We start from the raw sequence: 14,228 nt of genomic DNA on the forward strand, positions 1-14,228 counted from the left end.
CCAGCCACCTTGTAATGGGGCCTGGGAACAGAACTCAGTTCCTCTGCAAGAGCAACACCTGCTCTTAACTCCAAACCCCTCTTGAACCGGGAAAATGACTTGAACCCCCAACAAAATGCTTGTGAAACTTGGACACTCGTCCTTCCATTCTCTCACTGTATCCCAGGACTTCCTGTAAGAGTTTCATGTGTCCATGGTCAGGGACCGTAGCCCAAAGCAGAAGCATCGCTTAGGAGTCATTTGCCAATGTATTTTTTTAATTCTTATTACATGTGTGGAGGTATTTTTCCCAAATGAATGTCTGTGCTCAACATGGGGTGTCAGAAGGAAGAGCTCATCTAATCTTTTAGACCTAGAATTACAGATAGCTGTGAGCCACCACGTAGGTGCTGGGAATAAACCTGGGTCCTCCAGAAAAGTACCCAGTGTTCTTAGCCACTGAGTCATCTCTCCATCCTTGAATTTGCAGTATTTATTTTTCACATTTCTGTTAAAAGTCAAAGTGTGTGCTTGCTGGCGGCCACGCCCATGAGCATGTCACTGCCATCCTGTAAGGACACACTGATCCTGGGGGTCTAGACCTAGATGCATCCAGCACAGCATTTCCTTTATTCCCTTAGCTTTCTTTCTTTCTTTCTTTCTTTCTGTCTGTCTTTCTTTCTTTCTGTCTTTCTGTCTTTTTTTTTTTTTTTTGAGGTGGCATCTCGTGTAGCTCAGGCCAGCCTCAACGTTGCTGTGTAGCAGGTGGGAGTGTTTGCTGTCTTGGTCGGCTGCCGCCACCTCTTCATCTCAAATGCTGGGATTGTAGAAGGAGGCCTCTGTACGGGAGTGACTGCTTTCCTGGGTGTTCAGAGCATAAACCCCAGGAGCTGGAAGATGCCTCAGTGGATGAGGTGCTAGGGTTGTGAGCCTGGACCTGAGTTCATGCTTCCGGAGCTCATGTTCAGTCTGGGCACATTGGTGCAATGGTAGGCATCTAACCCCAGTGCTGGCAGAGCCAGGACAGGAAGATGAATGCCTGAGCTCACTGTCAGTCATTCTAGAGAAACAGAGCTCTGGGCTCAAGAAGAGTCAGTGTCTCAGGAAAAAAAAAGAAGAAGGTGGAAAGCATTAGAGATCATCACCCTGCATCCTACACACACACACACACACACACACACACACACACACACACACACACACACACACACACACACACACACACACACCCCTCTTTTGCAATCAGCCCTTGGGGAGACTTTTGGCACATCTGTTGCCAGTGGCAGTTAGTCTTAGATTTATATTGTCAGGTTCCCAGAGTCGTGATTATGTATGCACAAGGCAGTCTTTGTAAACTCCTTGCAAGGCCGGGGCAAAGTACCCTGGACAAGGTTCAGTGTCCTCTTGTTGCTCTGCTGGGAAAGCGGTGTGTCGGGCCACCCTCCTAGGTAAGCTTTACCCTCCTAACCTCTGGGTTTTGTAAATTGCTAAGTCTGGGAGACACATATTAGTAGGTTTTACTTATGTTACAGTCCCACAGTGGCCGTCTGGGGTTGCTGTAGGAGGGCTGGAGGCCTCTAACAGCGCTGCTGTGGGGGAAGAGCAGTGTGGGCCCTCTGTGAGTGGCTTCCTGTTCCTCCCAGGGTCCTCCTGCACTGCCGTCTGCCTCTGTAGCTCTTTGCAGAGCCTTACAGTTTTACTCTCCAGTAAATATCTATGTTAATCTTTAATTTAGGCCTTTAAAAACGTAGACCGTTTGGGTTGCTTGTTTTTGTTTAGTTGATTTTATTTTGTGACAGTGTCTGACCATGTGCCCCCAGGCTGATCTTGTCCTGCCTCCACCCACCAAGCACCAGGGATTGTAGGTGTGTTCGTGTACCACGATGCCTGCTTCTCCTGTGCCTTAAAATATATAAATATTATATATTTGTGTGTGTGTGTGTGTGTGTGTGTGTGTGTTATGTGTGGAGTGTATATAATGTGTCTGGGCATGCACAGAAGACAGGACTGAACAGCAGCTTCCTTAGAGAAGGAATTAGAGACATTTGAGAGGCACCAGTCTTGTTACATGGATGTTAGGATCTGAGCTCTGGTCTTCCTGGCTCTTGATGCAGCTCACTCACCCCACCCCCACCCTCTGCGCCTTTGTCATGCATGGAAGAGTTCAGAAGAACGCTTTGGATTGTCAGCTTCAACGTCACAAATAAATGACAATTCCTTCTAATCTCTGAAGTAGAAATCATTTTCAGTTTTTCTAGCAGTGATAGTGCTAAAATGAAATTCAGTTTTATCTAAATTGCCAGAGTCCGGAGCCTGGATGTCAGGCTCTGCCTGGGAAAAGAACATACGCTTCGAGTGTCCACTGTGCTCTCTGCTTTGCAGTTTCGTTTCATTTCTTCTTTTTGATGGGGTGGAGTTGTTTTGTGTTTTTTAGGTACTGAGAAATGAAAAACCAAGGGTCCCTGGTATGCATCAACGGGCGCTGGATCACTGAGCTGTGTTTCTAGCAGAGAACTTTCCTCTTGTGGTTTCTTTAGCCTCTGCCAGATGCTACGAGTATTGGGAAGTGTTGGGGAATCTCTCTGCTGCCAAGAGTTAAAGTTGAGTTTGGCTTTCTTCTGTCTCAGTAGGTTTCAGGGGTGTAATCCTTTATATTTTCTGTTGTTTTGTATATATGTGTGTAAAGTGTATGCCTGTATATAGTATGTGTGTGTGTGTAGACTGTATGTTTGTATACTGCATTTGTAGGTGTGTGTGTAGACTGTATGTATACAATATATGTAGGGGTGTGTGTATGTTTTGTGGAGTGTGTGTGTGTGTGTGTGTGTGTGTAGAGTGTGTGTATGTACACAGTATGTGTAGGTTTGTGTGGACACATAAAGAAGCCAGAGGTTGACCTCAAGAGTCTTCTACTATCTTTTCTTCGCTTTACTGTCTGAGAGACAAGTTCTCTCACTGAACCAAGCATTCACTGATTGGCTGGACTGGCTGGCCAGCAGGCTCCACCCCAGAACTGGGGTTACAGACATGGATGACCATGGGTTTTGGGGCTACATTGAGATCCTCACACTTGCACACCAGGTATTTTGCTCAATAAACCATCTCCTCAGCCTCCAGGTTTTGTTGGTTACTGTTCTAGAGAACAAATAGGTTTCTGTGAGCTAGAAACATTTATGTAGATAAGTGAAACTGTTCTAAGCAATTATTTACTTTTCACTATACTTAAATACCACAAAAATACAAGTTTCTGTGTCAGTATGTTCCAAGTAATGGAATTTTAAAAAATGAAATGCTTAGTGTTGTTATCCATGTATATTATCATTGAAGCAACTTTATTTAAACTAAAAGGTAATACATTTTACTTAAAGTTCTATCTAGACACTCTTTTTGAACATGCATGCCCAATGTTCATATACACAGTTGCAGTGTTACACATGTATGGACATAGCCTGCATCACCTGTATGTTTTCCCTGTGGTATCTTAGTAATTCCAGCTGCTCAGAAGGCTGAAGCAGGAGAACCAAAGGTTCAGGGCCCATGTAAGCTACAGTGGGTTTGAGGCCAGCCTTGGCAATTTACTGAGTTCCTGTCTCAGAATTTAAAAGTATAAAATTTTAAGTGGGGATACAGCCAGATGTAAAGCTCCTGCTTAGCGTGTGCAGGGGGCCCTGGGCTTTGTCCCCAGGATGGCTAATGATAAATGACTGACAACTCAATTACTCTTTTAGTATCTTTAGTGGAGTATATGTGCATAGTTCCTTTGGTCATTGCTACATTGCAGGCAATTGAGTTCTCAGTTTTCTGACACAGTTTGGGTGTCTGTTGGTACACCTTGAACATATTGTCAGTTTTCATTTTAGAAGTAAAATATCTGAGACAGCCAGTAATGCTTGACTCTTTAAAACTGCATTATCAGGGTGCTTTAAACATTTAAAACTTTACTTTGAACTGAGCATGGTAGTATATTCCTTGTAATCCCAACACTAGGGAGCTTGAGGCAGGAGGATCACAGGATGGATGGATAGATAGATAGGTAGGTAGGTAGATAGATAGATTGATTGATTGATTGATTGATTGATTTAAGTAGCCCAGGCTGATCTCGAACTCACTGTGTAGTGAGGCATGTCTTTAAGTCATACACACATACGCAATTATAAATAAAAACTGATTTTTAAGCAATCTAGGTGTTTGGAAGAGTAGTGGTCACATGTTTGATCTCAGTCATGGTACTAGATAGGCCATGAGAACACTAGATTTCCTTCTGGGAATTAAGCTGTTGAAACAAAATTGTTTCAGAAGCTTCCTGGCTATGCTTTAATGCTTTGATAACATCTGGTACAGTTATGAATCTACAGCAATTTTTTTTTTGAGACTGAGTCTCTTTGTAGTTGGGACATAGATCTGTAGACCAGGCTGGTTTCTAACTCAGAAATCCGCCTACCTCTGGCTCCTAAGTGCTGGTATTAAAGGAGTGTACCACCACACCTGGCCTATAGCAAATTCTTAAGCCATACCTGTCTACGGTGTTAACTAGCAGGTCATTTTAAATTGCTGTCTGTTGCTGTAAAAAAAACAAAAAACAACAACAACAAAACGAAACCTAGCTGTGGTGGCTTTAATCCCAGCACTCTTGGGAGTCAGAGGCAGGTGGATCTCTGAGAGCTCAAGGCCAGCCTAGTCTACAGAGCAAGATCCCAGACAGCCAGGACTAAGCAGAGAAACCCTGTCCTAAAAGAAAAAGAAGGGGGGTTGGGGGAGACACCAACCAGAACCAACTTTGGGTAAGAAAAAGTCTATCTCGTTATACGTAATGGAAGGATGTCAAGGCAGTGTGTACTGCTCAAGCAAGAACCTAGAAAAAGTTGCTAGAAGTTCCATTTTTCCAAGTTACTCTAGCTCAGTGGTTCTTAACCTGTAGGTCGTGACACCTTTGTGGGTTGAATGACCCTTTCATAAGGGTCATATGTCAGATATGTTACAATCAGGTATTTATATTACTATTACAGTTATGTAGTAGCAACAAAATAATTTTGTGGTTGGGATCAACATAACCTGGGGAACTGTATTAAGGGACACAGCACTAGGAAAGTTGAGAACAACTGCTTTAGTTTGTGTCCAGTTGATAAAAGTAACCAGCCAACAGGCATTAAGATTGCTAGTCTCCCTGGTTGGTAAATATGCATTTTCTTCTACATATTGCTAATATAGTTGTTTAGATCAGGTAAAACATGCTTGAGGCAAAAAATACTCTTTAGAAAAATCAAGTGTTAGGAAAGGAGCAGGTATTGTCTGCCCACTTCTTGAATGAATGCATTAACTACTATTGTAACTGGAGAGACAGAAGCAGCAGATCTCTGTGAGTTTGAGACCAGCCTAGTCACAAAGCAAAAAATGTGTTATAAAACTTAGAGTTTGGGTTATAACATAATACATGTCTATTCTTTTAGGTGGAGTACTTGCTAGCCATACTCCCAACCCACTGTCTATTCTGCAGTAGAATAAATTTCTGAGACACCCGAGAAAAGAAACGTAAGAGTGTGACAACTCTTGACCTCTGTGAAAAATGTGTTATAAAACTTAGAGTTTGGGTTATAACATAATACATGTCTATTCTTTTAGGTGGAGTACTTGCTAGCCATACTCCCAACCCACTGTCTATTCTGCAGTAGAATAAATTTCTGAGACACCCGAGAAAAGAAACGTAAGAGTGTGACAACTCTTGACCTCTGTGAGAGGAGACACTTCTCCATGGGTTGCATCACATGCAGTTTTTGGAAAACAAAATAGACACGAGCATGATGGTGTATTTCCGAAATCCCACCCCATAATCCCAGCACTCAAAAAGTGAGGCAGAAGGATTGCCCTGAGTTCAAAACCTGCCTGAGTATCCAGGGCCAGCCTGGGATGGGCTACAGAGTGTGGTCCTGTGAGGGGGTAGGGGGAGTCAGAAACTTGTGCTGTACATAGGACACACTGAAGGAGACATCAGAGAGATCCCTGGTGGACACTACCTAGAAATGTGCTCTCCTGATCCTCTGCCCATGTCATGGAGAGGAGCTTTGTGTTTGTCTTACTAAGGAGAGATTTTTTTTAATTAGGTGACAAGTAAAGTTCATGAATAAAAGGTAAAATGGAATGTCCATCCTGTTGACTGGCAAGATGCCATAGTGAGTCTGTAGAGCAGAATGTAAATGGATGGTTGAAAGCACATTTGTATGAACAGTGTACGGTGGCAGCACAAAGCGTAGTCCAAGAATTATAACTGGAACAACATACTCCACCATGTCTACACATAAGATAGATATCTAGGTACCAGCTTACTGTGTAAGATGCTTTCTAAGGGATATTTCCCTATACAAAGTCACAGTTTTAAAATTTTTCTGGGGACTGGAGAGGTGGCTCAGGGATGAAGAGTACTTGCTGCTCTTCCAGAGGACCTGAGTTTGGTTCCCAGCACCCACATCTGGTCACTTGAGTTACAACCACTTGTAATTCCTGCTCTAGGAACTCTGGCACCCCCTTCAGGCTTCTGTGTACACTAGCACACGTGCAATATACACACAGAAACACAGATTCACAATTTAAAAAAAAGTCTTTAGAAGAAGAAAGGAGACAAACTCCTGGAAGCCTGCACTCATTTGCTAATAGCACGTGTTTTGTGTTTGCTTGAGGCTGCTTAGACTGCATTATTTAATCTGAATATCCATTCATGTCCAGTGGAAACAGCAATATTCAGTGGTTGTGGGGTGCTGTCCATACTTCCCAGTTCTGCATGATAAAGGTCACCTGGCTTTAGTGACATGTAGGTGGTTTATATGTCCTCAGAATAGCATGGTTTTGTCTTTGTTCTGAGGGCATGAGTTAGAAATTATGCTTAGATTTTTTTTATTTTAAGAAAAGTCAATCATTTTCATCATGAGATTTACTGAAGTGATCCAAATAAATGCTGAATGGTGGGACTGCGGCATACATTTAGATTTCAGAGGCTAATGTGGTTTTCAATGGAAGGAAATGTGCTGCTTGCTTATGAAGTAAGCATGCTTGTTTCTTCCCATTGAAAACCTTGAAATAACTAACCTTAGCTTGAAACATTGACTAATCGCAATAACACCCCTGCTTCCTCGGTGGGAGTTCCAGCCCCTTTCACTGCTAATCTCTGTGCTAAATGACAGAATCCCAGGCCTCCTCCCTCTCAGTTACCCCTTGGGAAATCTTATTTTTAATAGCACCTTCCTTTCTTGGCTTGCATGACATTTTTCTTTCTTTTCCTTTCTTTTTGCCGTTTGCAAAGACTCTTGGGAGGATTTGACAGATTTGGTGGAGCAAGTGCGTGATGATACAGAAGGTGCGTGCCACACCAGCATCTCTCAGCTTTTCGTTTCTGTTTCCTTTTCCTTTACCCTTTCTTTCTTTCTTCTTAATGTTCTAACCACCTCTTAATGTCTTCCATAAGGAGTGTCAGAGTTGGGCTTTATGTACTATGGTAATAGCTGAGATGTCCCTGTGCTTGCTGGCAAGTAGTACAGCATTCTGTTTTTACAGTGCTTCTTGGGATATTTGTCAAAACATTTAAAAGGGGCATTATTTTTTTAAGATAAAAGGGATAATATTGTAAGGTTACATTAAACTTTCCTATGACTTATTTTTAAATTAGCTTTTATACTTGTGAATTTCACAGCAGTCAAAATTAACATCAATTCTGAAAAGTATTAAAAGTCTGGCCTACTTTTCAGAGTACCAGATCTTGGGTATCCTTGTTTCAGTGGTCTGCATCAAGATGCTACAAATGTTACTTCACTGCCTCTTGGATCTCTTTAGTTTTTTTTCCCAGTGTTAACTCTATTGAGATGTAATTCTCAAACCAGGTGAAGACTACCATTTTACAGTATACAAAGTGACTGTTTGTGTATTCACAGTGTTGTTTGCTTCCGTCACCACCATCCTGGTCCATAATGTTTCATCTCCCAAAAAAGGAACCCGTGCACCCATTGTCATCCATCTCCTATTTCTTCTGTCCCCCGTCCATGCCAATCCCCAGTCTCCTTTTTGTCTTTGAGGATTGCCTATTGTGGACATTCCATATAAACACTATCATGAAATACTTGTCTTGGTTTATGGCTTCTCTCACTTGGCATATTTTCAGGGTTCATCAATGTAGCAAGAGAACATTCTGTCGTATGGATGCACATTTTGTCTCACCATTATGTTGGTAGACATTTGACATGTTTGGAGCTAATTGTAAGGACTGTTTGTGTGAAAACACACAGTGGGTCCATAATGTTTCATACCGAGAAAATATCTTGAAGGAGAATTCTAGATAAGATGGTAATTCAACAACTTTTATTTTTTAGTTTATGTACATGGGTGTTTTACCTAGATATATGTCTTTATACTGGAGGTGTACCTGGCACACACGGGATCAGAAAAGGCATTGTGAGACAGTTGTAAGCCGCCATATGAGTGCTAGGACTCTAACACAGGTCCTCTGGAAGAGCAGTCAGGGCTCTTAACCAATGAGCCATGTCTCCAGCCCAGACCCTGATACTTGAGGAATGTCAGACTTGGCTAAAGCACTTGCACCATTTTACATGCTGCTGGCAGCACACAAGGTTGTAGCTTCTTTAGATCCTTAGTTAGTACTAGCTAGTCTCCATTTTTTAATGTCTTATTAGTTTATATGTGTGTTTGTATGTCTATATGTGCACCGTGTGTGCATGTGTGCTCAAGGAAACCAGAAGAGGGCATCAGAGCTCCTGGAACTGGAGTTACAAATGGTTATGAGCTGTTAAATGGGTACTAATACCTAAGCTGTCTATGCAACCCTCTTTCTTCCTTCTTTTTTGTTTTGTTATTTGTTTGTTTTTTAAAGATTTATTTATTATGTATATAGTGTCATGTCTGCATGTTTGCCTGCACACCAGAAAAAGGCATCAGATCTTGTTATAGATGATAGTTGTGAGCGCCACCATGTGGTTGCTGGGAACTGAACTCAGGACCTTTGGAAGAGCAGGGAGTGCTCTTAACCTCTGAGCCATCTCTCCAGCCCCTTGTTTTTTATTTTTAAGACAGGGTTTTACTGTAATTTTTTTGGTTGGCCTGAAACTCTATGTGTAAGCCAGGCTGCCCTTGAATCTGGAGAGATCTAACTGCCTCTGTCTCCTGAGTGCTGGAATAAAGGTGTGCGTCTTTTTACTTTGATTGTATTTTTGAAGCACAAATGTTTTTTAATTATGTTGAAATACAGCTCTTCACATATATCTAAGAAAACATTGCCTATACTAACTTTACAAAAATTTGGATCTATGTTTTCTATGATGAGTTTTATAGTTATAGCTCTTGAATTTTGGTCTCTGGTCCTTTGTAGTTAAATTTTTTGGTTTTTGTCGTTGTTGGTTTGTTTGTTTTGGTTTTTGTTTGTTTGTTGTTGGTTTTTTGTTTTGTTTTGTTTTGTTTTGCTTTGCTTTTCAACATGGTTTCTCTGTGGCTTTGGAGTCTGTCCTGGAACTAGCTCTTGTAGACCAGGCTAGTCTCGAATTCATAGAGATCCGCCTGCCTCTACCTCCCCAGAGCTGAGATTAAAGGCGTGTGCCATCACCGCCTGGCTTGTAATTAAATTCTTAAGGGTGTGTGTGTGTGTGTGTGTGTGTGTGTGTGTGTGTGTGTGTGTGTGTGTGTTACTGTGTCTGTGAGTGTCTGTGTGTATGTGTCTGTGTGGTGTGTACACACATGAGTGCCCATGCCTACTGACCCCAGAGGTATCAGATTCCCTGGAGCTGGAGTTGTAGGTGGCTGTGGAGTGCTTCTGTGGATGCTGGGAATCAAACTTGGGTCCTCTGCAAGAGTGCTATGCACTCTTAACCACTGAGACGTCTCTCCTGCCCATTTCTTTTTCAGGATTATTTTGACTCCTCTCCGTCTTCTGCATTCCTATGGATATTTTAGGATAAATGTGCCAATTTCTGTAAATAAGACAGCTAGGATTTTGATAGGGATTGCTTTGAATCTGTACTAACTCAAGAAGTATTGCCATCTTAGCATAATTAAGTCTTGAAATCCATTGACACTGGACTTCTGTTTATTTTGATGCTTTAAATGTTTATTTCCACATTTTGTTTTCAGTGCACAAAATTTGCACATCTCTTGTCAATTTATTTGTAAGTATTTTCTTTTTGGTACCTAATTTGGTCCTGTCTCATCTACAAGTTGATTCTTGAAACTGCAGTAGTACTAAAGGCTATGTACACTTTGTTTTTCTATACTTCTCAAGGAAAACATTCAGTTTGCTGTTAGGCAGGATGAGAGATTAACATTAGCTAATAAGAGATATCAATTACAACAATATAGTTTAGTAAGGCTGATTGGACATGACCTCAGGTACTTTGATACATCTTTTCCTTCATTATAAATGGCCATTAATAAATAATAATCACTGTGGTACTATAACTAAGGCAGCTTCTGAGTGACTGACAGGCATATAGCTTATATGAGAGATATTCAGACAAAGGGATGATTCATTTTCCATTGTGGAAATGAAAGGAATACATTTCCATTACATTGCATAGAAAAGCATGCAATTTAAATCTTATTAGTCATTTATTTCTGGAATTTTCCATTTAATATTTTTAGATCACTGTGACTTGCAGAAAGCAATCCGCCAGAGAAGAGACTGCTGTACAATTAAGTCTTGTATTGATCTTGTGTCCTGCAGCCTTGCCAAGTGCACTTACTAGCTAATACTTTCTGTTTGTTTGTGGGTTCTTTAAACCTGTAATATCATATTCTCTGAAAATATGATTCTACCACTTTCTTCTAATTTAGTTTTTGGTTTTCCTAATTGCCCTGACCAAACTCTCCACATCATTGTTTAGAAACAGTGCAAGTGACCATGTGTGTCCTGTTGCTGACCTCTAGTGAAGTCATCTACCCTTGGATATTGTATTAGGCAGGAGTTTTTCCTAGTTACATTTTACCAGCTTAAAAAATTCCCTTCTGTCGGGAGGTGGTGACCCACGCCTTTAATCCCAGCACTCAGGAGGCAGAGGCAGGCGGATCTCTGAGTTTGAGACCAGCCTGGTCTACAAGAGCTAGTTCCAGGACAGTCTTCAAAGCCACAGAGAAAAAGAAATCCCCTTCTTAGCTGGCCACTGGGGGCACATGCCTTTAATCCCAGCACTGGAGAAGCAGAAGAGACAGGCGGATCTCTGTGAGTCTACAAAGCAAGTTCCGTGACAGCCAGAGCTGTTATACAGTGAAACTCTGTATTGAAAAACCAAAAATAAAGAAGAAATTCCTTTCTTTTCCCAATTTGTTACATATAAGTGTTTTGTTTTGTTTTTGATATGTCAGCCGTTTTGTCTGCATTTATTGAAATCACAGTCTTTGCTCCCTTGGTGCATTGCATTTCTTGACTTATATATGTTGAACAAACCACAAACCTTGCATTCTGGCGTCAGTCCTACTTGGTTGTGTTAATGATCTCATATGTTGTTGCCAGTGTTTGTTGAGGCTTTTTGCATCTGCATTCGTAAGAAATACTACAGTGCAGGTCTCTCTTTTTCTGTCCCTAGGAAATACTGGTATGGTAGAAAAACTTGGGAGCTCCATCTTCTATTTGAATAGTTTGAGAAAGATTGATACTAATTCTAAATGGTTGACTAACATCAACAGTGAGGTCATTTGTCTCTGGTCTTCTCTTGTGGGGTTTAGTTTTTGCTTTATTACTAATTCAGTATCTTTGCTTGTTACATCTTTACTTGTGTTTTCTGTTTTTTGTTTGTTTTGTTTTTCTATGTATTTATTTATTTTTGGTTTTTTAAGACAGGGTTTCTCTGTAGGTTTGGAGACTGTCCTGGAACTCTCTTTGAAGACCAGACTGGTCTCGAACTTACAGAAATTCACCTGCCTCTGTCTCCCAAGTGCACCACCACCGCCCAGCAGTGTTTACTGTTTCTTGTCAGTTTTAATTGGTTTGTATTTTTCTAGGAAATCACACACATATGTTTTTCCTTTACAATTTAGTACTTGGGAGGCACAGGCAGGCAGATCTCTGTGACTTCAAGACCAGTCTGGTCTACAGAGTGAATTCTAGGACAGCCAAGGACACAGAGAAACCCTTTCGCAAAAAACAATTTAAAAATTCTTTTCACTTGTTTCTGTAAGGTCAGTGAGCCCAGTATCTCGTTTTTCCTTTCTTGGGTTTCAGTCATTCGACTCTTGTGTTGGTCCATGGATAAATGTTCGCTAATGCTTTCTTCTTACTGTTACAGGGTAAGAAGGGATTGTTTGGGATTTCAGTATAAGAAGGGGTAAGCTCATCAGGGCAGGGAAGATGTGGTAGCCAATGTGAGGCAGTTGTCATACTGCATCTGGAGTAATGAGGCCTATTGTTTTGGAGTCAGGGCACTGCCACGTAGCCCAGGCTAAGCTCAGGTCATAGTTGTCTTGCTTCCTCTCCTGGGTACTGGGATTACAGACATGAGTCAGTATTTCTCGTTTTAATATTGTTGATCTTCATCAAAGATTCAGCATGGAGTTTCAGTGTTTTTTTTTTTCTTAAGTTTGAGTTTTGTTTGTGGTCTCCTCCGCCTCCCCCCTCCACCACTATTTAGTTATTTCAGCTAAGCTCATTTTGGATTGTACCCTTAACAAGAAAAGATAGCAGTAACGGTGAATGAATTCATGGTTAGATGTTCTTGACCAGCCACGTTAACAGAGTGTCCATCACAAGAAGTGATGCAGAAGTGACTTTCCTCCTCACTTCTGCCGAGTAGAAATACATGTGATATCTGACATAGCATTGTGTGCAGACAGGACTACACATGATCAGGTTGTCGATGAAAACAATACAGAGTTCTCATAAGCAAGTGTCTTCATGGCTGCTGGGTGCTATGTTATTATTAAGGCTTTTTTAGAGCATTTCTTTCACTATCAGGAACAACTTACAAGCCGAGCAGTGGGAAGCAGTGACAGACTGTGAGTTCAAGGCCAGCCTGGTCTACATAGTTAAGTTCTAGGACAGCCAGAGCTAAATAGTGAGAGCCTGGGGGTGGGGGTGGGGGTGATAATGCTTTTATGGTTTTTTTTCTCAGTACTAGGAATTAAACCTAGGTTCCCAAGATGCTAGGCAAGCACTGTAGCTCTGATCTACATCCCCGGCCCCTTTCAGTTTTAAAGCTGTTTTTATTTTGACACAAGGTCTCAACAAGTTACCCAGGTGGCCTTGGACCCACTGTGTAGCCCAGGCAGACCTTGAATTTATGATCCACTGTTTTAGCCTCCTGAGAATCTGGCATTACAGTCCTGCATGCCAGCTACCAGACATTTTCATGAATATACACAATGCATTTTGATCGTCTGTACACACACCTAATGCTAACATTCTTTCCGCTCCTTCTTCTCTAAGCTTACCTGAGCCTTGTAGAGGGCAATATTATATAGATGCCTCATTGCTGAATCCAACAGCCACTTCCTCACAGCACTTTGACCACTGTGAGTCTCTGCAGTTAACTACTAACCTCTGCAAAAAGAAGCCTCTCTGACCAGGCCTGGGAGGGGGTGCAATCTGTGGACATGAATATATATTTATATATATATAAGGCAGTTGGATGAGCACACCACGTCTGCTCAGCAGAACAGCCGCGGCAGCCTCCACCTAGGCCTGTAACCTCTGCAGCTGTGGCCTGTGACCAGGTTTACAATCCCAGATGTGAATTCCTGCTTATGGAATGGGCTGCAGATCCAATTAGCAAGTGGCTGGTTGCCCTTGTAATGAGTTATACTATTGCATAAGACAGCACATTTTGCCTGGTGGTTGGTATTGTTGTATTTCTCTATGTCCTACAGCCATGACATATAGCATCTTTGGTAATAGGATCTTATCATCTAGTTCTGGTGGACATCCAAGGACAGTGGCAATTGTTGGTATTGGGGGTGGGGCTTGAAAATTTTAAACATGTATACAATGAAGTATGATTATTTCCCCCTCCAAAACATTAAACCCTCAACTTTTTGGTTTTTTTGAGTCAGAGTATCTCTGTGTAGCCCTGGCAGTCCGGGAATTTACTCTGTAGACCAGGCTGACCTTGAACTCAGAGGTTCACCTGCCTCTGCCTGATAAGTGCTGGGATTACAGGTATGCACCACCATGCCCAACTCAACTTTTTTTTCCAGACATGGTCTCACTGTGTGGTCTCGATTAGTCTAGAACTTACTATGCAGATAAGAGTGGCCTTAGGCTCACAGAGATTTGC

At 41.7% G+C, this 14,228-nt stretch overlaps 1 protein-coding gene across 8 annotated transcripts in view; it reads left to right on the forward strand.

Annotated features, from left to right (window-relative positions):
- Rufy3 (RUN and FYVE domain containing 3) overlaps window positions 1–14,228 on the forward strand; it is a 79,266-nt gene that overhangs the window by 26,707 nt on the left and 38,331 nt on the right. For 2 of the 8 annotated variants that reach the window (XM_040747359.1, XM_040747363.1), the window contains exon 2: window positions 7,271–7,324. The exons of the other annotated variants lie outside the window; for them this stretch is intronic. In XM_040747359.1, coding sequence (XP_040603293.1) covers window positions 7,271–7,324 — 54 coding nt within the window. The remainder of the gene's footprint in view (window positions 1–7,270; window positions 7,325–14,228) is intronic. 8 annotated transcript variants of the gene reach the window in all.

This window comes from Mesocricetus auratus, unplaced genomic scaffold (assembly GCF_017639785.1).
Source record: "Mesocricetus auratus isolate SY011 unplaced genomic scaffold, BCM_Maur_2.0 Super-Scaffold_100006, whole genome shotgun sequence".
In the NCBI taxonomy this organism is placed as follows: Eukaryota; Metazoa; Chordata; class Mammalia; order Rodentia; family Cricetidae; genus Mesocricetus; species Mesocricetus auratus.